Source organism: Danio aesculapii, chromosome 19 (genome assembly GCF_903798145.1).
Source record: "Danio aesculapii chromosome 19, fDanAes4.1, whole genome shotgun sequence".
Taxonomy (NCBI): domain Eukaryota; kingdom Metazoa; phylum Chordata; class Actinopteri; order Cypriniformes; family Danionidae; genus Danio; species Danio aesculapii.
Window position 1 is genome coordinate 28,573,453 of NC_079453.1, and position 27,644 is coordinate 28,601,096.

The 27,644-nt window shown below is 35.6% G+C and overlaps 1 protein-coding gene across 2 annotated transcripts in view; it reads right to left on the reverse strand.

Annotated features, from left to right (window-relative positions):
• The window catches only part of vars2 (valyl-tRNA synthetase 2, mitochondrial), a 48,832-nt gene that overhangs the window by 17,827 nt on the left and 3,361 nt on the right, over nt 1–27,644 (reverse strand). For both annotated transcript variants that reach the window (XM_056479330.1, XM_056479329.1), the window contains 24 exons: nt 27,506–27,587; nt 27,040–27,140; nt 23,593–23,714; nt 23,409–23,475; nt 23,214–23,311; nt 21,814–21,895; nt 21,036–21,155; nt 20,843–20,951; nt 20,677–20,765; nt 19,018–19,108; nt 18,737–18,864; nt 15,274–15,377; nt 14,969–15,050; nt 13,165–13,241; nt 12,651–12,738; nt 10,971–11,064; nt 9,256–9,326; nt 9,031–9,156; nt 8,711–8,815; nt 6,705–6,773; nt 6,550–6,628; nt 6,332–6,459; nt 1,007–1,159; nt 680–907 (listed from right to left, as the gene is read on the reverse strand). In XM_056479330.1, coding sequence (XP_056335305.1) covers nt 680–907; nt 1,007–1,159; nt 6,332–6,459; nt 6,550–6,628; nt 6,705–6,773; nt 8,711–8,815; nt 9,031–9,156; nt 9,256–9,326; nt 10,971–11,064; nt 12,651–12,738; nt 13,165–13,241; nt 14,969–15,050; nt 15,274–15,377; nt 18,737–18,864; nt 19,018–19,108; nt 20,677–20,765; nt 20,843–20,951; nt 21,036–21,155; nt 21,814–21,895; nt 23,214–23,311; nt 23,409–23,475; nt 23,593–23,714; nt 27,040–27,140; nt 27,506–27,587 — 2,493 coding nt within the window. The remainder of the gene's footprint in view (nt 1–679; nt 908–1,006; nt 1,160–6,331; nt 6,460–6,549; nt 6,629–6,704; nt 6,774–8,710; nt 8,816–9,030; nt 9,157–9,255; nt 9,327–10,970; nt 11,065–12,650; nt 12,739–13,164; nt 13,242–14,968; nt 15,051–15,273; nt 15,378–18,736; nt 18,865–19,017; nt 19,109–20,676; nt 20,766–20,842; nt 20,952–21,035; nt 21,156–21,813; nt 21,896–23,213; nt 23,312–23,408; nt 23,476–23,592; nt 23,715–27,039; nt 27,141–27,505; nt 27,588–27,644) is intronic.

Genomic DNA, 27,644 nt, shown 5'->3' on the forward strand with positions numbered 1-27,644 from the left:
TTATGAAAGGATATTAAGGAGAAAGTCCGAATGTGTGGATATAAAACCAACTATACCCCAATGTTTTCTAACAGAGTTTTCTAACTGGTGAATGACATGATCTAGTGTTATACAAGGTTGTCTATGGCCATCAGATTGTGATTTATTTGTTCATGACTGCAGGGGAGGGATGCAAATTTTCAAAGCTATTATGCTAATGCTAGCATTCTGGCAGATCACTCACTATTCATTCATTCCTTTTCTTTTCGTCTTAGTCCCTTTATTATTAATCTGGGGTTGCCACAGCGGAATGATCCGCCAACTCATCAAGCATTTGTTTTACGCAGCGGATGCCCTTCCAGCCGCAACCCATCACTGGGAAAGATCACTCACTAAATAAACTAAATTTGTTCAAATAAAAGGGTGAACAAACCATTTTAAATGATTCTATGGTGGCTGAATATTTAAATCTGGTGAGTTTGGTGTATGATGCCATACATTCAAATTGACATGTAGTGACATTTCTCTCTGGCCAGTCAGTATCTGCAGTTTAGATGCCGTATTTTAGTATTTTTATGTCTCACTTGGAACCTCAATTGAGTTTAACAGCACTGTTAAAACCCCCCAAAAGTGACCCATCTGGTGGACATGGAAAAGCGCCAATTGTGTGTGTGTATGTGTGTGTGTTGGACAGACTCACCAGCTGTGTGGTCTTCGGGTAGGGCTGAACACACAGACTGCAGGATGTCCTGTCAGAGTGACCATACGGCAGGAGTCTCTGCCACAGCTCCTCTGTGAGGAACGGCATAAAGGGCGAGAGGAGAGCCAGAGATACAGACACGCTGTGATACAACACAGATGTGGCCACCTGCCTCTCTCCGACTCTCTCTTCACAGCCTTCAGGCTTCAGCAGTGGCTTGACGCTTTCCTGAAGATGAGAAACATCAGTTTAGAGGAGGAAACTCATCAGTCAATGATTGCAAGATCCATCAAATCACGACAGCACTGCAGTGCAGATCGTCCTCACCAGGTAGACGTCACACAGACTGTGGAGCCAGAAAGAGTGCAGCGCGGACGTGACCGCGTGGAGCTCGTAGCTCTCAAAACCCCGCTCACACTGCTGAACCGTGCTGTAGAGACGGGAACATATCCACTTGTCCATGCTGGATAGAGGATACGTCTGAATGACAAAATGAGAAAAACGTTAAAGGGTTAGTTCACTCAAAAAATGTATGTTCTGTTAATTATCACCCAATCCCGAGACCTTCGTTCATCTTCAGAGCCCAAATGAAGATGTTTTAAATGATTTTAGATCTTTCAGGAGTTTAGAAAGACATGACGGTGAGTAATTAATTAATTTAGTTGAACTAACCCTTTAAGGATTACTGTTATGTGTTTTTCAGTGTTGATATTTGAGAGTAAAGCCTAGTTCACACTATTCGGGCCCAATTTGAGCCGATTTTAAAGTTAACAAGCTCGCCGACAGATCAGGGAAAAATCTGCGGGTGCTCTGCGCTCATCAGTCTTTATGTGTGAACTACTGAACAATGCATCAAAGAGGCCTGCTGACACGTCGCTGATACCTCGCTGATGAAAATACAATATCTAGCATGCTAAATATTCCAGACCAGTCGGCCGACTCGACCCAACGTGTGGTCAGATGTAGGGATTAGCTGCAGCCAATGAGAGAGCATATCAGCATGAGCTGAATCTCCGTTGTGCTCAAGAGCTCAACAGAAATGTCTGTGATTGGCCAGAATGGGCATCAATGCACTCGCTTCACTCTGTATGTTTACACAGACACAAGAGTAGGCAACAGTGGAACTAGAATGTCTGTCATCATATTTTCTGACACCATTATCCTAAAAATATTATTGTTTGGTAATACAGCCTATAAATATGAAGTTAAGCTACTAGAACACTGACCAAATGTCTTTCATTATTATTTTCATAAACAGGAGCTATTTCGCGGCATAGAATATGCTGTTCTGAATGATAAATCTGAAAAACGTTTGTGTTTTTTCTATCAGAAAGTTGCTTTTGTTGACAGGTAGTTGCTAGGCAAAAAAGGCACACATATTTAAAGTCACGGCTAAAAGTAGCAGCCATGCATGCAGTCAATTTGACCAATATGGTAATTAAAGGTAGAAATATTCAGTTCTTTTCTGTTTTATAATAAAAAAAAATAGCAATGTTAGAAAGAAATGCACAGATATTTAGGAAAAGTCAGGGTATTATAGATATGCCTGTTTTATTTCAAAGAGTTATTAAATTACAAAAATTTAAAACTGTTACTGCCTCTGTAGTTCTAGTGTTAAAGCCACATCTATCCACTTGAACCTTGCAGTTGAGCGATTGATCCGCCGATGCATCTGCTGATTGACAATGTTTTTAAATGCTCGCCTGAAAGCTTTCATTGGCTGTGGTTTGGTAGCTTGACAGAGCTGTTGGAGAACCAGTTGTTGTCAGATCATGTAGTGTGTGACCCCCCCCCCCCCCCTCTCTTGAGGATAATTTACATAGTATCGCGTAGTGTGACAACACAGCGATTTAAAGACACAAAAAGTCATGTAGTGTAAATGGCATAGCGATCTGCTGATGTTTAAAGTCATGTAGTGTGAACAAGGCTTAACTGTGACTAATGGTCAGTATATGGGGTAGGGCTGTGCGATTAATCGAAATCCATTCATTCATTCATTTTCTTTTCGGCTTAGTCCCTTTATTAATTTGGGGTCGCCACAGTGGAATGAACCGCCAACTTATCCAGCATATGTTTTACACAGCGGATGCCCTTCCAGCTGCAACCTATCTCTAGGAAATATCCATACACACTCATTCACACTCATACACACTCATACACTCCGGACAATTTAGCCTACCCAATTCACCTGTATCGCATGTCTGTGGGGGAAACGCAGGGAGAACATGCAAACTCCACACAGAAACGCCAACTGACCCAGCCGAGGCTCGAACCAGCAACCTTCTTGCTGTGAGGCGACAGCACTACCTACTGCAACACTGCGTCACCCCAATCGAAATCCAATCGATTTGAAATGTTGCGACTAGCTAATCACAAGAGGCTGCTATATGAAAGATATATGTATTATTTTAACAGCAGAATGAACCACCAACTTTTCTGGCATATGTTTTATGCAGCCGATGCCCTTCCAGTACTGGAAAACACCCATACACACTCACGCACATGCACGCACTCACACACACACATCCACTACGGCTAATTTAGTTCATCCAATTGACCTATAGCGCATGTCTTTGGACTATGGGGAAAACCAGAGCCCCCAGAGGAACCCCACGGAAGCACTGGAACTCTAACCAGCAACCTTCTTGCTGTGAGGCGACAGCGCTAACCACTAAATGTGTAAATAATCTGTTTAAACTTAACCAAACCTGTTTACATTTCTTTCGTCTGTTGAAAAAATTGGAAAAAAATACTATAGAAGTCAGTGGTTACCAGTTTCCAACATTCTTCAAAATCTCTCCTTTTGTATTCAATGGAAGAAAGAAACTCAAGTAAGTTTGGAACAAGTGGAGAGTGAGTTAACGATGACAGAATGTTCATTTTGGGGTGAAGTATCCCTATAAAGTGCACTATTACTGTCTGCCAGCAGATTCTGTGATTGACATGAGCACACTGTGAAATGAAGGGAGCATCAACCCGAAGAGAATAATCTCAGTGAAGAACTCTGACTTCACCCTTCAGATTGATTTTCTGCCATTTGCTGCTACTGAAAGAGTCATTCTGCTCTGGCCTTGTTCTTTTTCTATTGTAATTTAGTCCCATTAAACTGAATAACCAATGTGGACAACACAAGCGCAGGTGCAGGACAAAATAAACGACAAGATAAAGTGTGTGCTTCCTTGCAAATGATGATGAAGTGTTATTGTAGTATGTGGGTCAAAGATAAAATGGGGGTTTCAAGCATCAATACAATAAAAGTGTAATACAGCTTTTACTGTTATTTTATTATTCCCCACATGCATTAGATGAATGTGTCTGAGCAAATGATAATGATAATAACAATGAGGTTTGATTTATGATTCATTTTTACAAAGACTTACAGAAGATAACAACTAAATTGCCATTCATTATGACTAGTTCATATAAGAAAAATATAACATAAAACATCATTTGATGACATATTTAAAAGTTCCACACACAATGAGAAATACTGATTAGTGATAGCCATTTTCCTTCTAACCATTAGATTTTACACATTTGTCAGAAAGACATTAACCATTTAAAATATAATAAATATATATAAAATAAGCACTGTTTATTAAATGTATGAATAGTATATATGTGTAAATATTACAATGACTTTTTGTATATTGAGAAGTGCAAATCAGAATCAAGTTTGTTGTTTGATTTTTGCAGTAATATATCGGTTATGCTGAACGATGATGTCATTTATTTATTATAAATATATAAATGATACTTGTATTTTGATCATTTATTTTCACAACGTTAATCTGAAATATTAAAGTAGACACTTGCATTTATTATGTTTTATGAGGGAAAAAACACTTTTGTATATGGATTTTGAAGCAGACACCAAAAAAGGGCCATTTCATATTTATAATAAATAAATAAGTAAATAAATAAATAAATAAATAAATAAATAAATAAATAAATAAATAAATATTTGATTGGCTGATAGCCGTGCGATATTCTGCAATATCAGAACTCGTACAGCCTCTTCACTCTTGTGCATTACTCTGCCCACATAGAGTGACCACAGATCAATAAACTCACTACAGTTTGACAAATATTGCAGCTGTTGGACAACATAATGTACTTTTGAGGCTTTTTTTTACGGGAGAATGTAGTTGTTTAGATTGTAACTATGCAGTTAATTTATAAGGATAGTGCCTATTTTAAATATATGTATAATTTCGGAGATACAGAGCGTCCGCGACCATTAGCCTGCCATTAAGAAGAGCTAAGACATTTGACGTTGTCTATCCACAAGATGGTGACGGAGACCGCATAGTAATCCCTTAGAGGAGAAAAATTTAGGGTAAAACTCCAAACTACAGCTGATCAAATTATTATTAAACTGGTAAGTGACAGTCTAAGTCAATCTCTCTTTTGTATGTTGCAGTGCTGTATTTATACCATAGTAATTGTAGTGTATTGAGTGCAAAATGGGACTCCCATATCAGGAATGTATGTATTTTGTGTTGGCCACTCTTTGTATAATCCTGAGTAAATTTTTGGTTGGGCATCTGTTTGTTTCTAATGAGTCTCCTGTTTGTTAATGCAGACTAGTTCAGTAAAAGAAAAAAGAAGAAGAAATGCCCGCATGTGTTTAGTGTTTAGAATTTTTTCTTATCGCAAACACAACAGTAATCTGGTAGTGATTGTGCTGCTTTGGCTTTTTTGGGGTTAATTATTATGATATCTAGATTGCAACAGAGAAATACTGGGAAATGTCTCAAGACTGATGGTATTTTATGATCTTAAAATGTCAGCAAAATCACCTGTTTAGTCTTCACTTTAGACATTACGCTAGAGAATCGTTCAAAAACTAGCTCTAAAGTGACGTTGGTGAATTAGTAACAGCAGATGTTTTGACGCAGCTGCAGATGTGAATGAATGGCAGAATAAAGTAGTTCCTCATGCGAAAAGATTATTAGACTCTCTGTGTTTGATTTTCTTTTTTATATACACTATTATGCCATCGAACTGTTGTATAAATGCAATATCACAGCCATATCGCACTGCTACTTGTGCGATATTGCTCATATATCTACAAATACATGTACATTCATTTATTTATTTTTTTATTTATTTTTACAGAACACTTTTATTTAAGACATTAGTCAATTCAGTTCAATTCCCCAGAAAACTGCAATAATTTACTGTAATAAAAATAAGTAATAATTTATTTTAAAAATCCACTGTTAAAAGTTGAGCTTTTTAGTCTATGTCTGTTTGTTAGGAATTTACAAATATAAAATGTCTGGTTTTTATAGGACAACCCAATGAAGCTATATTTATTTTAAATATTATGGCAAAGCATTAAATAACTGATATTAAAATATTGTTATTACATTTTTTAAGTCCAAAAAATAATAAAAGTCCAAAATAAACAGTTTAAATGCCACAGCTAAATCCTCAACAGCATGAGAAATGATAGTCATTTTGAGATTAGTCAAAGATCAACTTTAACAGAGTTGATTATCTTCAACAGATACAGAATGAAGATTACTATATCATGTTGGCATCATGCAGATTAGCCCTATTACTGCACCTCCCAGTGAGCAGGACTCATGTGAATCTCTACAGGCTTGTTTTATTGCTTTAGCAAACACGTACTTGCTACCTCACCTCAGCTAATGGTGTTGGTAAACTTGCATCTTTCAGTGCGGCGAGGGTGAAGCGAACCGTCTGCCACATCTTATTACAGAAATGTCTGCAGCTCAGCACATGGGAAACGGACAGACTGATGTCCTCTCCTGACACAAAACAGCAGCAGTGAAGAGTGAAGAATTCTGGCTCGTCTGATCCTGAGGTTTGATTGTGGGATGGTAATGAAGGTGACTTACCTTGAGCTCTATAAGAGCAAAGCGCAAACCTCAAAGCGTCCGTACCGCACTCGGGGATCCCTTTGGGAAAATCTTTCTTCTGCAGGAAGGACACAGAGAATGAGCTGAGTTTGTTCATTTGGGAGTGACTGGAAGAGTGAAAAACTTGTACTGACCTGTGCTTCAATGGCAACAATGCTCTCTCTCGGGTCCAAGTTTCCTTCTTTAACTTTCTCTTGAAGTCTCTACAGAAATCAAATCACAACGTGACTGACAAGAAGACGGAGTTTCCTGTTTAAAATATTAAGATTTTTTCTAAATGAGAAGAGTCTGTTCTGGCCTGGGGCCTGATTATAAGGACATCTGACTGATACTGATTCTCTCTTCCAGCTGGGAAATTCTTGTTATATTCATTAATGAGTTTGAATCATTGCTTTTATTAAGAAGCTGAGGATTTAGCGTTTGTAACTTAGGAACAAAGTAAAAGAATTTACAGATGTAAAAAAAGCAAAGCAGTGACAATAAATGTTTTCTGAAACCTATTAGCATCAGTATAATTTTAATAATCATTTTATTACATGCTTTTGCCATTTTTATTACAATTTTATTAAAATCTCCTTAATTATTAGTGTTATATTTCAGCATCATTTCAATTAAACACTTTTTAAAAAAATTATATAACAAATAAAACAGCATGTAAGATTTTAACAACATCTAAAACCAGTAATTCATGAAACTTAATAAACTTTTTTTGCTAAAAATGGGAGGTTTATAACTTTTAGCATTTGTCTCTATCAGTTAGAGGTGTTTTATGTACACTCACCGGCCACTTTATTAGGTACACCTTACTAGTACTGGGTTGCTTTCAGAACTGCCTTAATCCTTTATGGCATAGATTCAGCAAGGTACTGGAACTATTCCTCAGATATTTTGGTCCATATTGGCATGATAGCATCACGCAGTTACTGCAGATTGATCGGCTGCACATCCATGATGTGAATACTCAGATAGGCTGTGTTATTAATGAGCCCAAAGTGTGCCAAGAAAATATTCTCCCACACCATAACACCACCACCACCAGCCTGAACCATTGATATAAGGCAGGATGGATCCATGCTTTCATGTTGTTGATGCTAAATTCTGACCCTACCATCCAAATGTTGCAGCAGAAATGTTGAGATTCATCAGACCAGGCAAAGTTTTTCCAATCTTCTATTGTCCAAGTTTGGTGAGGCTGTGCGAATTGTAGCCCTCAGTTTCCTGTTCTTAGCTGGCAGGAGTGGCACCCGGTGTGGTCTTCTGCTGTTGTAGCCCATCCACCTCAAGTTTCGACATGTTGTGCATTCAGAGATGCTTTTCAGCATACCTCGGTTGTATCAAGTGGTTATTTGAATTACTGTTGCCTTTCTATTACCTTGAACCGGTCTGGGCATTCTCCTCTAACCTCTGGCACCAACAAGGCATTTGCGCCCACAGAACTGCCGCTCACTGGATACTTTCTCTTTTTTGGACTATTTTCTCTAAACCCTAGTCGTGGTTGTGCATGAAAATCACAGTAAATCAGCAGTTTCTGAAATACTCAGACCAGCTTGTCTGGCACCAACAGCCATGCCACGTTCAAAGTCATTTAAATCACCTTTAAGTTGGTTTGAACTGCAGTAGATCGTCTTGACCATGTCTACATGCCTAAATGCATTAAGGTGCTTCCATGTGATTGGCTGATTAGAAATTTGCGTTAATGCACAGTTGGACAGGTGTACCTAATAAAGTGGACAGTGAGTGAATATTACACATATTTTCTGCCCAATCAAGTATTTTTTGTTAAACAAGAAAGCCTGTTTTATTACAAATAAAATCTGCTCCATCACCATCCCAATTTGCAGTTTCAAAGCTTTAATACTGTCTTCATGCTTTGCACTTAGTCACAGTGAGAGTGTATAATGACATGGGCAAGAGACATGCATTACAAAAAGATGGTGAATTATGAGGACATTGCAGATGTTCACATTTTTCAAAAAGCTTATAAATCATACAGAATGAGTTTTTTTTCAGAAAGTAAAACCATACACAGTTTCCAGTATGGGGTACGGTAATAATTTTTTTTATAGTTTGTACATTCTAAAAACAATGGAAACCTATTGAATGTGTATGTGTATGTCTCTTTATGTGTGTGTGTGTTTACCTCCAAAGACACCCCTGAGATGACATCAAGAGGATCGATGACATTTCCTAAAGATTTACTCATCTTCCGCCCATATTTATCCCTCACCAGAGAGTGAAAGAGCACCTGTTTGACACAGTGGTGAGGGGGAGAGAGGAAAAGAGCAATAAAAGACTCAGAGCTGCAAATAACACAGGCAAAAAAAAGACGGTAACATTTCTCTGTGACATTTTGGATACTTTTGGTATATGACGCACACTGCAATAAAAAAATTCAATTCCTGCCAACCTTATAATATGGCATTTAGAGTTATGAGCTGGGCAATAAGCCACCAACACAACCTGTTTAAAGGGCAGCTGTCCTGTCAACTCTGTGCCCAGCATCACCATCCTGGCCACCCAGAAAAAGATGAGGTCGCTGCCTGTTTCCAGGATGGAATTGGGGTAGAACTGTGTCAGGTCTTCAGTCTGAGAGCGGAGAGACTGATCAAAGCATGTTCATCTCGACCTATCCGATACACATATAGGAGTTCATGGTGTTGAAAGAAAATGAAATGAATGAAGAACCTGCTGAGGCCAGCCGAGCATGGCAAACGGAAAGAGACCGGAAGAGAACCAAGTGTCCAGCACATCTGGGTCTAAAATAAGCAGACATCTATATTATTTCTGATCACTGTTGACAGTCCTGGTGTGACTAAAAACATATAATGAATAACTTTTATGATATTTTTACTTTCAGAAATATCTTTCTGATATAAAATGAGGGCAACACGGTGGCTCAGTGGTTAGCACTGTTGTCTCACTGCAAGAGGGTTGCTGGTTCGAGTCCCAGCTGAGTCAGTTGGCGTTTCTGTGTGGGGTTTGCATGTTCTCCCTGTGTTGGCGTGAGTTTCCTCCACTTGCTCTGGTTTCTCCCACAGTCCAAAGATATGCGCTATAGGGGAATTGAATAAACTAAATTGGCCATAGCGTATATGTGTATGCATGTTTTCCAGTACTGGGTTGTAGCTGGAAGGGCATCCGGTGTGCAAAACATTCGCCGGATAAGTTTGGCAGTTCACTCCGCTGTGGCAACCCCTGATAAATAAAGGGACTAAGCTGAATTAAAATGATATAATGAATATTTAATAAGATTACATTAAATTTCTCAGTGCTGGAAAGTAACTACTGTAAGCATTTTTACTTCACTTTTAAGTATCTGTGTACCCAGTTTTGAGTAGGATACTTTGAGTAAGAAACTAAAAGTTACTAATTGCTAATTAAAATAGCTATTAAATTGCATGTTGGAGAAGTAATTTATCTTCTCAGTAAGGAATTTGATTTCCTGAATTAAAACTATTTAAATCCCTATAAACTCAAAGCATTGACAATAGATTTCAGTCAAGCATGGCTTTTTAGCTTCATTTAAAAAGTCAGACTTAAGCATTTTAAATAACAAACGTAACAGTCTTTAGTAAACAAATATAATTACTCTGCCAAAAAAGGTAAATATTAAACTATAGGAATCAAAACCTGTAATGACGTCAATTTAACACATATTATATATATATATATATATATATATATATATATATATATATATATATAAGAAAGTCTTATTTGTTTTATTTTGGCTAGAGTAAAAGCAGTTTTTAATTTTTTAAAAGCCATTTTAAGGTCAAAATTATTAGTCCCTTTAAGCTGATTTTTTGTGATAGTCTACAGAACAAACCATCATTATATAATAACTTGCCTACTTACCCTAACCTGCCTAGTTAACCTAACTAACCTAGTTAAGCCTTTAAATGTCACTTTAAGCTAGAAGTGTATGGAAGTGTCTTGAAAAATATCTAATAAAATATTATTTACTGTCATTATGGCAAAGATAACATAAATCAGTTATTAGAAATGAGTTAGTAAAACTATTATGTTTAGAAAGGTGTTGAAAAAAATCTTCTCTCCGTTAAACAAAAATTGGTTTCAAGGTTTCATTGTTTGTGAAATAAACCTGCTGTAAAAGGTGTGTACGCTTACTGTATTTTTCAATGTAGACATGTTCGTACATGTGTATAACCAAATGGAGAGAGTAGGTTTATTTATAAAACAAAAATAATTTTTTAACTACACAAATTAAATGCAAATTTACCACTGCTATAGCGCATAAAAGATAGAAAACCGGAGAAGTTATTTAACTACTTCCTAATAAAATCACAGCTTGCCTTGATACATTTATCATTGTGTGTTTATATTATTCAGCACACAAAATAATCATAAAGACAAAAGTGCAGATTATTTGAACTCACCCTGGGTGAGTGTGATGGCCTCAGGACTCACTCCAAACTTTCTAGTAGCACGCTGTTGAGCCTCTGCAGCACTTCTGCCCCAAACCCAATGCTCCTGCTCATTACACAGGGAAGAAAAGTCATCAAAACAGGCAGAGGGTAGATCAAATAAGGGCAGATAATTATATTTTCACATAGATTTCTGTATAAAATTTAATATGATGTCATCGTCATAGATATGCAATCATATCGGTATCGGCCGACAAATGGAGATTTTTAATGTTGTCAGTATTGTGCAACAAGAAAATAAACTATCAGCTGATAAAAAAAATCATGGATTATTTTCACTTCAGATGTTTGCTGCTGGGTTTTTTCACTGGTGCCTTTGGAAGACTTTATTCTAGAAATAAGACAAAATATCAGCAGTATGGGAGTTTTCATTGAGCAAAAATCAAAAAGTGGATGTCATCGACACAATCTGTTATTGATTTTAAGAAAATGCAGCTGTCCACTCTATTTATTTAGCTTTTTTTAGTAAACAGGCTGAGAAAAATGAATTTTAAGATTTGTATTTGTTGGCCTATATATCGGTTATCGGCATCCAGATATGGATTATCGTTATTGACCTAAGATTCAAAATGATCAAGTTTAAATTTAGTCACTTTTATGTTGTAGAAAATACAATCCAATCATCATCATAATGATGCACAATATATCCGACATTATATCGGTATCTGCCAATAAATACAGACATTTAATGTTGTCAGTATCGGGCTATAAGATAAATGTTTATCGCCTGATAAATTATGGATTATTTATATTTCAGATGTGTGCTGCTGGGTTGTGCCTTCGGAAAGTTTTATGCCTGAAATAAGACAACATAAATCAGTTATCTTTAAATGTTGGCAGTATGCAAGTTTACCTTGAGCAAAAAAAGAGGATGTCATAATTATAATATGTAAATGACTTTAAAAAATTGCAGCTGTCCATTGTATTTATTTAGATTTTAAATAAACTCAGAAAGCTCAGAAAAATGAATTTCAAGATTTGTATTTGCCGGCCTATATATCGGTTATCGGCTTCCATATATAAGCAATTAACGGTTATCGATATTGACCAAAGATCCAGTATGAAGTTTTAATTCACTGACATTCATGTTGTAGAAAATACAATAAATGTCATTATCATTTATTGATGCACAATTTATCGGCCACTATATCGGTATCGGGCGATAAATGCTAAATTTTTATGTTGTCAGTATCAGTTCATAACATAAAAATAATGGGCTGATAAATTATGGATTATTTACACTTCAGATGTGTGGTGCTAGTGATTAGGGTTTTTATACAGGTGCCTTCAGAAGAATTTATGCTTCAATTAAGACACTATTAGAGTTTTTCACTGACCAAAAAAAAAAGAGGACTTCATAAATGCAATATGTAAATGATTATAAGAAAATGTATATTTACACTGTGTGTTTTTTTACTCTTTTTGGAATTCAGTTCACAAAAATTTCAAGATTTGTTCCTGTCAGCCTATATATCTGTTAGCAGCTTCTAGATATAAGGAGTTATCGGTCATTGCTGTTGACTAAAGTTTCAATAAGATAAATTCTATATGATCAAGTCTCAATTCACTAACACATTATGTTGTGGAAAGTACATTAAATGTCATCTTTGGGTAATAGATTTTGTCCCCCACCTCTTCTGTGTTCATCGAGTTTTGCAATGTCACTCTATAGGCTGGTATCTGATGACCCCACCAAAGCTGTCTGGAAATACACCAGTCACTGCAAGGTGAAGATAAACATGTCACAGAAACTTAATAAAGCATGATACTGAAAGAATACTAACAGAACAGATGAAGTGACAGACATGGGCATAACACTTATTATACAGTGCTTCTTTAAGAGACACTAAATAGTGACTCTGGAAAGTATAGCTTTACCTTTAAATAGATAGCACACCCAAAATTGAAAGCCTATTCGAGATTTCTCATTCTGCTGAACACAAAAGAACTTTTTTTTTTTAACAATTCTGGTAGCTGGTACCCACTGACTTCCATAGTCATTTTATTTTTCTACTATGGAAGTTGATAGGTGCAAGCAACCAGCATTATTTAAAATATATTGATTTGTGTTCAACAGAACAAGGAAATTAATAAAACCGCATGAGGTAGAATACATGAGGTAATTATTGTAAATTAGTAGGCTAACCTGATGTTGGACAACCAGCTCTTCCACATTTTTGAATAAAACTGAGGAATTATCTGCAGATCTCCTTCTTCCACTGCCTAAAAAGAGCATTTGCATGACATGTCAACAACGTGCGAGCTAACCAAATCTTTAAAAAGAAAGAAATATCTAATTTTCTAAGCAAATTAGAAGGGTCACAGTATCACTGACTAGTTACAGGAATTTGTTTTCCAGTAAAGCTCATGATGAGCCACACATTTGATCGCTTGAGGAAATATTGAGCGGAAGAGTTAATAACCTACAAGTATGTCAATACAACAAGGACATGTAAACAAATCTAACATATTTCTAACTGAACTGTTTACTGTAAATGTACTTGACAGTTTGATATACACTTCCATTCATTAAGGTAATACATTCATTATTTTATGCTCATCAGGCCTGCATTTATTTAACAATTAATTACACATTAGATTTTGATTAATGATTTGCTGCTCATAAATATTTGGAATTATTATTTCAAACTAATAAATAAATAAATAAATAAATAAATAAATAAATAAATATATATATATAGTTGAAGTCAGAATTATTAGCCCCCTGAATTATTAGCCCCCTGTTTATTTTTTCCCCCAATTTATGTTTAATGAAGAGAAGATTTTTTTTTAACACACTTGTAAATATATATTTTAATAACTCATTTCTAATAACTGATTTATTTTATCTTGGCCATGATGACAGTAAATAATTTTTACTAGATATTTTTCAAGACACTTCTATACAGCTTAAAGTGACATTTAAAGGCTTAACTAGGTTAATTAGGCAGGTTAGGGTAATTAGGCAAGTTATTGTATAATGATGGTTTGTTCTGTAGACTATCGAAAAAATATATCGCTTAACGGTGTTAATAATTTTGCCTTTAAAATGTTTTTTTTTAAATTAAAAACTTTCTAGCCAAAATAAAAAACTTAAGACTTTCTCTAGAAGTAAAAATATTATCGGACATGCTGTGAAAATGTCCTTGCTCTGTTAAACATCATTTGGGAAATATTTTAAAAAAGAAAAAAAAAACAAAAATCAAAGGGGGGTTAATAATTCAACTTCAACTGTATGTATGTATGTATGTATGTATGTATGTGTTGTGTTGTGCTGTGTGTTTGTGTATGTATGTATGTATGTATGTATGTATGTATGTATGTATGTATGTATGTATGTATGTATGTATGTATATATATATATATATATATATATATATATATATATATATATATATATATATATATATACATACACATACATACATACATATATGTACATACATATATACATATATATATATATATATATATATATATATATATGTATATATGTATATGTGTGTATATATGTATATGTGTGTATATATGTATATGTGTGTATATATATATTTACACACATATATACACATATATACACATACATATACATATATATATATATATATATATATATATATATATATATATATATATATATATATATATATATATATATATATATATACATACATATATATATATATATATATATATATATATATATATATATATATATATATATTTACACACATATTTACACACATATATACACATACAAATACATATATATATATATATATAATTATTTTTTTTTTTTTTTTTTGTCCATCTTTATTATTTGAACTATTTAATGAATATGATTTTACTATGAGCTGTATTTTAATTAAAAAGAGCCTGTGCGGTTTAGTGCATCAGTGCAATTTAATCTAAATCTGATGCAACTGCACATATAAATCCCACTCACTCACCTGAACTGCTTTTTTGCCCATTTCTTGACAGCGCACAAACCACTGTTTCTTCAGCAAGGGTTCGATGACATCTCCAGAACGGCTATGTGGGAGGAATACAATCAAGACAGGACACAAGGTCAAAGACTTCTGCTGTTTTTTTTAGCCAAACCTGACAAAAATATTTTAAATGAATGCCCTGTCAAAGTAGTACACAAAAATGTGGTGAAACATTGCCAGATAATTCAGTAGCCAAAAAAAAAAATACCAGAAATGAGAGGATGAGGTAAGATTTACAGGTTGTGGGCTCATTTCTAGTGGCTTACCTGCAGATTGGTAATGACATTGGATGATCCTTCTTTCCTCTGAACAGCTTCCTCTCCATCAGAGCAGTGATTACTCGTTCTCTGGCATCAAAACGCTTAACACCCTGAAAGACAGAAACGCACATTGCATACGTATGCATAGATAGGAATAGTACTGTAAATATAGAGATACTGCAAGACTAGAGCTTTCATGATCATTCACTAAAATTAAAGACAACTTGAATAACCCTTAAAGAGGTTTATTTCCAATCACACTGTCCCATTTTCAAACGTAGTTCATTGCAATGTCCTATGTATTGTTATAGTATTTATCAATTACAAGTTAGTTAAATTACAGTTATGTTGTATACTGTATATGTATGTTAAGCATTATCCAATCAGATGCCATTACATCATCATACGTGGGATTAGTTTTCTATTGTTTGTTTTAGTCAGTATGCTCACAGGTTCAAGTGCGGATGGTTCAGCCAAATCCAACAGTATATTATATTATATTATATTATATTATATTATATTATATTATATTATATTATATTATATTATATTATATTATATTATATTATATTATATTATATATAAATAATATTTCATATTTTAACCCACAGAGACCTAAACATGGACATTAATAATTTAGTCTTGCATTTTCAGCATCTATAAGCCTTTGAGATTAATTTTGTTAACAAAGACATTCAGGTCAGTACAGTATTATATTTTTAAGACTTTAACTTGTGTTATGGATGCATTGATTTCAGAGCCCTTTTGTTCTTTCAGTTTTATTTTATAAGCGTCAGATATTCCTACAGCTCGCTGACCGCCTGTAAATCTGCTACATACTGCTAATGCATATTTAGAGGCCTATAATACAGATCTTTGACCTTTATAAAAGAGAACAGGCCTTCGATATGTTCATCTCTGAGTCCTCTGACACTCTGTAAAGTTTGACGACCCTGACATATTCCTACGCCTCAATGACCCCTGTAAAATGTACTGAAAACACACATTCAGACGCCTGCGGTTGCTTTGACCTTTAAAAAAGCAATCTAGAAGACTGAAAAAATGTTCCTTTCATAGCCTTTAAACTCAATGGATTTCACCGTGTAAATATTTCAGATTAATGCTAAGCAATAAAGGCCCATTCTCACTAAAGATTAAAATAACTGTAAAGATTTATTAATCATTCTAATTATGTGAGAATGAGAATGTGTATAATAGTATAACTATAAGAATAACCACAAAGAAAAAATATATAGTAGTAATTAGTAATAATTAGTGGTGTAACGATCACAAATCTCACGGTTCGGATCACACTACAATTTTTGAGTCATGGATCGAACCATTTTTCGGATCAGCAAAAAAGGGAGGAGACAAATGCCATTTGCTTTCCATTTATACAAAATTATTACTGCAAAAACTATAAAAATCAAGAAAGAACCAGCTGAAAAAGGAAAATATTCAATATACAAATATATATATACACATTTGCTACTGTTGCTGATAATGCTAAATATAGAAATCTAGAATCTTGTACAACATATCATATTTATTTTTAAATAACGATTTAACAATTTACACATAAAACTTCATGTTTCATTATAAGTGGATCATTTCTGAAAACCTATTCAGTAACATAATTTTGATGGTTGTTTGTCGCCACCCATTGGTTACACAATGCAATTGCTACAACATTTACCAGTGTCAAGTTCCATTAAATTTGATTTTAAACTTTACCATAAACATCAGAGTTTACACCTGAACTTTAAACTGTTCTCCCAGTACCTCTGTGTTATTTAATTGTTTGTAACTAAATGAAAAACTAAATTTTTCTCGATCAAACACAGATTTGAATGCAGCGCTTCGAAGGATCAATAAACATATGCAAATCATTTTCATTTATCATTTGTGGGTTTGAACTGAGATCACGATCTTTTACTGTTGAATTGTGCAGCTTTACACTGAATGCATTAATGCAGTCTAAACAAATTAGCAGCCCACGAAAGCACTTAGGTAGGTCCCACCACAACTTTTTCTGTCATCTTTATATTTTACAGGAAAGCCTAAATGCTTTCATACATGTGATTTGAATGACGCGGGAGGCGATCTCTGTGCGATCGGTTTATATGTTGGATCAACCTATGAATTCACAAAAAGTTATTAATCGGACGGACGGACATAGATAGATAGATAGATAGACAGACAGACAGACAGACAGACAGACAGACAGATCGATAGATCGATAGATCGATAGATCGATAGATCGATAGATCGATAGATAGATAGATATAACTGTGCACTTTTTTAATACCAGAGATTTATTGTGTGTTGTTGTGGACGACAATACAATTACTCCTGTATCTTTAATACAGTTAAAGTGTATTATAATGTGTAAAATAATATCAAGTGGTTAAAAGGGGACCTATTATGCAAAAATCCCTTTTATAAGGGAATTAAACACAGTTGTGTGACAACAGTGTGTGAATATAGCCAGCATCTTACAGTAAAACATTATTATATTTTATAATCACACTTGATAAAAAGAGTCAGAAATGCTTTGATAGACATCTTCCTTTGTACATGTCATCAGAGGGGTAAGATCACTCCTGTTAATGATAATCTCTTTCTCATTAGTATAGACAGCCCTAAGTGAGAAGCAGCCATTCGCCATTTAAAGTTTTCGCTCCATACAAAATAACAGCGATTAATGCAGAGTTCAGACTGCATGATTTTAGCCTCGATTTTGACTCGTCAACAGGTTTTGAGAAATCGCCGACAAATGCCTGAAATCACAGGCAAATCATTGCTCGTTTACGCGAGTAACAATCACACAGTGGAAACTATCAATGACACGATCTGAGAGAATCGCAGATGAGTTGCTGAGAGCCATCAGACATTTGGCAGGCTAAATTAAAATTATGCTGTGTGATGTGTTCTGATTAAAAATAACATTGGCGATCACCTACAGCCAATGAGAAAGCAGCATCCACTAGTATGGGTATCTGCAGGCCAGCGGGAGGTTGGGGGAGGAGTTAAAAGTGCTTCTTTTCTGTCTAATAGGATCCAAGAAATGGAAAAAAAAACTAGTGGAAATTTGGCACAAGCACCAGTGTCTGTTTGACATGTCATCTGAGCAATATCACAAACCTTTATGCCAGGTGAGCAAAATAAGTAAATTTTCTACCCCACTAAAAGCTTCTTTCTCATTATGTAGTTAAAAACTCTCATTTTTATCCAAATCCTTCCCTCTTTCCCTGCCCCGACACTCCCACCTAAACAGAGCTAGACACACCTACTTTCCTGACTTTTTCCAAACTAGAGGTGTGAAAACATCCTGTTGAGACAGGGGGCTTTCATGGCCCTTTAAAAGTGTATTTTAGCTATTACAAAAAAATGCCTCTGTACTCAAATTGCAGGGAATTAAATATTTAATATCACTAAACTAAACTCAAATGTCAATCAATCTCTGTACCTCTAGCCATTGGCCACAAACTGAGGTCATGGTTCCGTTCCCTCCAATCACAGTGAGGCGAGGGAGCGAATGTTTCTGAGAGAGTAGGAAGTCAGTGTGGTCATGAGCTGGAGTCAGTTTAACGGCACCTGTAAAGGCAAAGGTGAAAGTCTGGAGATAAATAAGCTGTCAAATGAATAAAACATTGCTTGCATTGTGTGGCCAACTTGGATCCAACTCATATACAATCCCTACAACTTGAATCCAAAATGAAACCCACTTAAATTGGGAAGTTAAAATACCTGTGCCAAATGTCATATCCACCGTAGTGTCAGTCACAATGGGTAATAACCGCTCAGTGAAAGGATGCCTGCAGTGTTTACCATGAAAATCCTGACAAGAATTGAATAAACAGAATGGGATAAAATGTTAAAGCGATAATGAGAAACTAAAAACATTCACATTAGTAGAGAAAATTAGCATTCTATAGACCAGGGGCCTCATGTATGAAGACTGGCGTTGAATCAATACTAAAATATTGCACTGAACATCGCACTGTGAGTGAATTAAAAAATAAATGGTCCGATGTTAAGGTGCAGGTTAAGAGGAGAACAGAGGTGCACCATCAAAGTGTGGACCAAACAGGCGGGGGAACGGGATGCTGAACTAACATCCTTCGAGGAGAGAGTTGCCTCAATTGTGGGTGACAATTTACTGTCTGGAGTAGTATCCGTGTCTGTGGGAGACACAGATGCATTAGAGGAACACTTTGTTAGGGCGGTATAGCAGCACCCCTCCACTCTTATCAAGGCAGTGCCACCAGCATTTCAGCTGCCTAATCGCCCGCTGACCGAGTGCATCATTGTATCTGCGCTCTTGGTCAGTTTGTATGTTGTTGAGGGGGGTTAACAGCCATGTCTTTAATGGATAACCGCAGTCTCCTGATATGCAGTTAAATAATTTCGCTCAATAAAATAAAAAAAACTTAGCTGGAATAATCAACAACAACAACAACATTTATTTATAAAGCACATTTAAAAACAACCAAGGTTGACCAAAGTGCTGTACATAGGAGTGCTAAAGACAGAGAAGCAGAATATAAAATAAACATTTAACAAATAAAAGCAATAAAGGAGTCATTATCAAGGAGTATTAAAAGCGAGAGAAAATAGAAAGGTCTTTAAAATAGACTTAAACACAGAAATGGAGGGGGAAAGTCGAATAATATCTTTAAATACATCACTCACCAAAAGCCACCCATCGTGCACCCTGCCACCATGGAGCCTCGAATGTCCTCTAATAAGGCCAACACTGCTATTGCCATAGACTAAGGGTTGTATACATTTGCAAATGCTTTTATATGTTCTAAATCACATAATTTGTAAAAAAATTAAAAATAAATTGACCCATTTTATCAATTATAAATGAATAGCAATGTTTTTCACATGTGTTGGTGCGATACTTTGTAGTGTGCAATTTAACATAATTGCCTCTAGGAGTCGCCAATTGAAATAAAACAATCACACACAAGAAATACACGAACGCCAGACATGAAGTTGGCATGGACCAATGCACATTCTCACGTTAATTTCATCGTTAGTAAATCAAAACGTGAGCGTGAAATCTGGCGTACGCAGCGTTGATACATGAGGCCCCAGGAGTTCTCAAACTCAGTCCTGGAGAACTGGTGTCCTGCAAATTTTTGCTCCAACTTGCCTCAACACAACTGCAAGGATGTTTCTAGAAAGCCTAGTAAGAGTTTGATTAGCTAGCCCAGGCGTCTCTGATTGGGTTTGGAACTAAACTTTGCCGGACTAGGTTAGGACCGAGTTTGAGAGCCCCTGCTATAGACATACAGCAGGCTAAATTCATCTAATGAGACACAAGGAGTAAACAATGTACCGTTCAAACTCAAAGTACACAACAAACACTCCATTTTAAAAACCAAAAAAGCATTTTACTTTATATCGAGGATCATCAGGATGAACAGCAATGGCCACGTCTCCCAGCATTGTCTCTGGACGAGTTGTTGAAACTGCAACCTCTCCTTCTAAAACAAAATAAACCACACATTTGAACCAAAGGGGTACGATAATAGCCTATGAGATGGAGCAAACCTCCACGTACCCTGTCCCTCCAAAGGATATGCAAATGTAACCATCGTCCCAAATTCCACTTTCTGCTGATAGCCGGGAACAGACAGAAACATCCTGCCAGGAAGCTCCTTTGAGTCCACCTTTACGTGTTAAATGGTGCGTTAGTTTATAAGACATGTGAGTTGTTGCTAGTGTTGTCAAAATAAAATGGTTCAGCGATGCACCTCTATATCTGAGATAGCAGACTCTAATGTACAGCTCCAGTTGATCAGACCTTCAGCACGATAGATGAGTCCAGAATCACAGAGCCTGACGAACGCCTCTGTCACAGCACTGCTGAACGCCTACAGAGAAAACGAAATATTAACCTAAAAAACATCAATCTTTGCACATTTCAATTGCTTTTTTAATGACTTTGGAGTCAAGCAAGAAATGTTTAAAAATAAAGTTGATTCTGGTTAATTCGTCACAATAGAAATACTTGTGAATTAAAAGATAATTTCACTAAATGTTGACCTGAGGTGCACTTAAAGTATTAAAAGTGTACTTAAAAGTCTTAAAAGTGATTTTAAATGTTTTGAAAATGATTTCAAGTTTATTTTAAATCATTATGCCTGATATTTTTGCACATCTTGATTTGTTGAATAACTTAAAAAACATTTATTTATTTTCCTTTGGCTTAGACTTTATCAGGGGTCACCACAGCGGAATGAACCATCAATTACACTAACTTGTGAACCCCATACTCTCTAGATTACAACATACCAATACATCTTACAATCAAGTTTCAAAGGAAATGACATTAAACTTTTTGTAGTTTATCAAAATGCTGATTTGTATTGCATTACCATATTTCACAGATAACATATTTAGCCATTGACTTCCATAATATTTTTTGTCATCAATTAGATGTCAAAGGCCACCAGCATTAATTTTTAATTTTTTCACTTCCCAACTGAGCTGCCAAAGAGTAAAAAACTTCTATTCAGTCCTGGGACTTACCGGGTCCATGGTAAAACAGGCTCTGCTCCAGTCAAGAGATGCACCCAGTTTTCTCAGCTGGTGATAAATCTCATCCCCCTTTCTGAAAAATAGAAAAGTTACTATAAATAAGGAGCTGTGATAGACTATCTTCCTTATTGTGAGATATTTTGATAAAAAATTATGAGGGAACAGAAATAAAAATAGTTAATTATGATGATGATGCACATGACATGGATAAATGATCAATAACAGCCATTCCCAAAAATACTTCATAATACAACATCGTTTTAACTAAATAATGAGACGTTTGGCAATGTGAGACATTCAAAGTTCAGAAAAGAAACCAAAAATATCATCAAAATATTCCATGTAACATACAAAGCTGCAAGAACAGTGAGCCAAAAACTGTAAAAAAAAAAATAAAAATACAAATACTTTGTACGGCAATGTCTACCACATTAGATCAGGTTGTGCATTTACTACAACGGTAGTGCGATACTTATGTGTTGTGCTTCTGACTCTAATAGCCAATATGCTGTATTGCCTGTAGTAAACGTGCACCTTAACCAGACACTGAAGTGTTTGGTAAACAAAAATGTTTTTGGAGCTTCACAGGATTGAACCACGGAAGTCACATGGTTATGTTTTGATGATGTTTTTCGGTTCTTTTCTGGACTTTGAATGTCTCACATGCCTGGCTATGATAGGTCAAAGAGCTCTCTATTTCCACTTAAAACGTCTTAATTTGTTTTGAAGATGAACAAAAGTTTTGGGAAATTGCAATGACATGGGAGTGAAAGATTAATAACAGGATTTGAGGTGAATTATTCCTTTAACTTTTTCCCCACCATTGATGAGATCACCCATCAATTATGAGAAAACGCTTCCTTGTCATTGACGAGTATTTATGGTAATCCATGTTTTAGGTATATTATAGTTGGAGAAGCATTAATGCATGTCCTGAGTGAGAAACAGGGCTTCTCTGTCTCATGAAAACGGAATATAAGTTGATCAGTGAAAGAGAAAGTAAGATCGTGTTTGTGTGGGCATGTATTATATACTACATTTAGTAAACAATACACTACTTTTAGAAAAATCCATTTTCTCTGATTTTTTTCATCAAAAAAAGTTGATGAAACCTTCCTGTACTTTAGTTCAGATAAAACATGAACACAAGAAGACAGAATAAAACATTTTTTGTCTGAAAGCGGAGGATTTTTTTATCTTTGTTTTACTATCTACTATGCTAATATGTTCCTAGCAAAAAAAAATTTGAAGGTTGTCAATTTTAGGTAAAAATGGAAAGGGAAAGAGTTCAACAATTATCTCCTGGACATATATAATAAAAAATAGCAATTTCAGCATCAACAAAACATTTTTTGGCCATAGTAAAAAAAAAAAAAGAAGAGGACACTCACTCATTTTTCCACATCCAGACCTGTTTGAGGAACTCCTCCCTGCTGAAATCCTGTCTGCTCCTCCCTTGTTCCCTCAACAGTTTCCTCTCCACCACGGACTATCAAACACAGACCCATTAGAGATCAGCAAATTTACATAGAAAATGACATCTCAGCATCCTCTTCTAGCATTTAACAGATGGAGAAATGAGATACCTGTGTTGCAATCCCTGCGTGGTCACAGCCTGGAACCCACAGTACCTTATAGCCCTGCATACGCCGCCTGAACAGAACAAATATTGTGTTATGTTTTTGGTCTAGGTCTACATTTATATTTATACATGTATTATTGATGCATTTTATGGTATAGAGTAATAATTAAAGTGTTTTTCAAATGTACCAGCGAGCCAAAGTATCTTCTATCGCCACAGTCAGCGCATGTCCGAGATGTAAAGTCCCAGTCACGTTCGGCGGTGGAATACACAAGGAGAAGTGTTTATCAACTGCATGGGGTTGTTTACTCTGAGGAAGAATAAAAAAAACATACACATGCATATTTAGAATTCCACCAATTGTATGTTGAAAACAATTGTAACATATATACAGTGCACCCAAAAAAATATTCATAGCTCTTCACTTTTTCCATATTTTTTATGTTACAGTCTTATTCCAAAATGGCTTAAAAAGGAACAAGGTTACAAATTTATTAAAAATAAAAAACCTGAAAAATCACAAGTACATAAGTTTTCCCAGCCTTTGCCGTTAAGCTCTAAATTGAGCTCAGATACATTCTGTTTCCACTGATCATTCTTGAGATGTTTCAGCAGCTTAATTGGAGTTCACCTGTGGTAAATTCAGTTGATTGGACATGATTTGAAAAGGCATACACCGGTCTATAAAAGGTCCCAGGGTTGACAGTGCATGTCAAAGCACAAACCAAGCATGAAGACAAAGGAATTGTCTGTAGACCTCCGAGACAGAATTGTCTCTAGGCACAAGGCTGGGGAAGGTTACAGAAAAATTTCTGCTGCTCTGAAAATCCCTAGAGCTGGCCGGCCATCTAAGCTGAGTGATCGGGAGAGAAGGGCCTTAGTCAGGAAGGTGATAAATAACCTGATGGTACCTCTTTCTGAGTGCCAGCGTTCTACTGTGGAGAGAGGAGAACCTTACAGAAGGACAACCATCTGTGCAGCAATCCACCAATCAGTCCTGTATGGTAGAGTGGCCAGACGGAAGTCACTCCCCATCTGGAATTTGCCAAAAGGCATCTGAACGACTCTCAGACCATAAGAAACAAAATTCTCTGGTCTGATGAGAATCAAATTGAACTCCTTAGACTGAATGCCAGGCGTTACGTTTGGAGAAAACTAGGCACCGCTCATCACCAGGCTAATACCTTCCCTACAGTTAAGCATGGTAGTGGCAGCATCATGCTGTTGGGATGTTTTTCAGCAGCAGGAACTGGAAGACTAGTCAGATTAGAGGGAAAGATGAATGCAGCAATGTACACAGACATCCTAAATGAAAACCTGCTTCAGAGTGACCTCAGACTGGGGCGACGGTAAATCCTCCAGCAGGACAATGACCCAAAGCACACTGTCAAAATATCAATGGAGTGGCTTCACAACAACTCTGTGAATGTCCTTAAGTGGCCCAGCCTGAGCCCAGACCTAAATTCTATTGAACATCTCTGGAGAGATCTGAAAATGGCAGCACACCGTGCTTCCCATCCAACCTGATAGAGCTTGAGAGGTACTGCAAAGAGGAATGGGCAACTATTCCTGAAAGACAGGTGTGCCAAGCTTGTGGCATCATATTTAAAAAGACTTGAGGCTGCAATTGCTGCCAAAGGTGCATCAACAAAGTATTGAGCAAAGGTTGTGAATACTTATGTACATGTGATTTTTTTATGTTTAATAAATTTGCAACAATTTCAAAAAAATCTTTTTTCACATTGTCATTATGGGTTGTTGTGTGTAGAATTTTGAGGAAATTAATGAATTTAATCCATTTTGGAATAAGGCTGTAACATAAAAAATGTGGAAAAAGTGAAGCGCTATGAATACTTTCTGGATGCCCTGTATGTTGAAAACAATTGTAACGTTTATATTTATAATAATACAGTTGCTCTACCAAATAACTAGTGATGCACTGATGTGTTGGCCACCAATATTTATTGGTTAATATTGGATTCAATTAAAGCTATCTGCATATCTGCAATTATAACATAAAAAGGCAGATACTGATGGTTTATTATTTACATAAAGACATAAATGGGTAACACTTCTTCTGAATAATTATTAATTATTTCTTCTGAATAAATAATTAATTATTTTCTTTTTTAATAATAAAAAAAAATGTTTTCTCAGAGCAAAATATTTAATACTAAAAACAAAATTTAATCTGGTCAAAATATCAGACCTACATCTTAGGGTGTAAAATTTACAAAATGTAAGATTTGTGTCAGGAAAGCAACTGGTGTGCACCATGCCTCAAGCACTGGCCCAAAACCATAGTTCTTGGACAATAAAAGAGAGTGACTGCACTAGTGATTCAATAGTTTTCTGGAGCAGCAAAATGTATAACTTACATATAGCAACAGCACTCGATTTATAATTTAGGTTTATTAAATGTATACAGTATGTTCTATTATATGCCAAATAGAGGTTACTGTTTTTAAAAGAAATACTGAACACCAAAAATCACAGATTGTCATACGTTTTTGTATCTTAACTTTTGCCTCTCTTAAAATGTTGGAATGTTAAATGAATCCAATGCATGGTCAGTAAAACTAATAGTACTGTATGCAACTGACCAATATCGGTATTGCAATCGGCTGAAAGTTTTTGTTAAAATTGGTATTGTATGAGCCAAAAAAAAAGCTAAAGGTAATATCCCTAAAATTACAAATAAAAATAATGCAAATAAAAGATCTGCACAGTTTGGCTGAAATTTAGCCTTATATTTAAAGACATTCAGCTCACTAAAAGTCAAATAAATAAATAAAAAATGCTAATTAAAATATTATAACATTGTTTAACTGTTACTTTAAAGCTGAAAAATATTCTTAACCGTTGGAAAATTCTAAATAGCTGTTTCTATTTTTAATATACTATGGATTACAAATTATTCTTCATGTGTAAAGCTGAATTTTCCACATCATGATCCTTCAAAAATTCATCAAACAGAATTATAAGAAACATTGCTACTTATTAATATTATTATTATTAAAGCTCTTAATATTTTTGTGAAAATATTTTTTGTGTCGGGTGGCATGGTGGCTCAGTGGTTAGCGCTGTCACCTCACAGCAAGAAGGTTGCTAGTTTGAGTCCCGGTCAGTTGGCATTTCTATGTGGAGTTGTTCTCCCCATTTTCGTTTGGGTTTTCTCCAGGTGCTCCTGTTTCCCCCACAGTCCAAAGACATGCACTATAGGTAAATTGGGTAAACAAAAGTGTCCATAGTGTATGATTGTGTGTGTGAATGTGAGTGTGTTTCCCAGTACTGGGTTGCGTCTCGAAGGGCATCCACTGCGTGAAACATATGCTGAAATAATTGGTGGTTTATTCTGCTGTGGTGACCCCTGATAAATAAGGGACTACACCGAAGGAAAATGAATGAATGAATGAATGAATAAATGGCATTTAAATGGGTGTCTTCTCATAAAAAAGTAGGAAAAAGAATTATATAAAGGATAGAGTTATTTTGAAACTCAACAGGGCACGTTCTGATAAACAAAAATAAAAAGCTTTTTCATTTTTGACCCTTCTGCAAAGCCTTCAATTTGATAACAAAATGGAAGTTGTATCTTTTTTAGATTTTAAAATAATCACAGTGGACTCTCTTACATGCTGCTCGGGACTGAAGAATCCCTGTTTCTCCCACCACTGATACCAGCCAAACTCCACATACTCTGGGCTGTAGGATTGTGGGAGGGGCAAAGTGGTGTCTAAAATAGAGGATGTATAAAGGGATTATTGCAATATTCATCTGTAATAACTACATCAGTGACATCAAACTCAAACTCCATCCAAAACATTCAGTCAAATTAATTTACCACCTTCTAATTTCTATTCTACCTTCTGTTGAACACAAAAATTATATTTTTAAGAATGTTAAAAAATCAGCAGCCATTGACACCCATACTAGGAAAAAATAATAGCTGACGGTTTTCAACATTCTTCAAAGTATCTTTTTTGTGTGTTTTCAACAGTGGAAATAAATATTAAGTGGATCGTTACTAAATGACAGAATTTTCTGTCTTTTTCTGCTTGATACACAAAACACAAAAGGAAGAGCGAAATAAACAATCACCTTTCTTCTCTCCAGGAGAGAGTGCAGCTGTGTACTTTATCTTTTCTTTATCTGACCAGCTCAGTCCATCATCATTCACGTCCTGTAAAAAGTTCCAAGAGTTGTAAGGCTTTAAGGCAAACATAAATGTGTACTATTG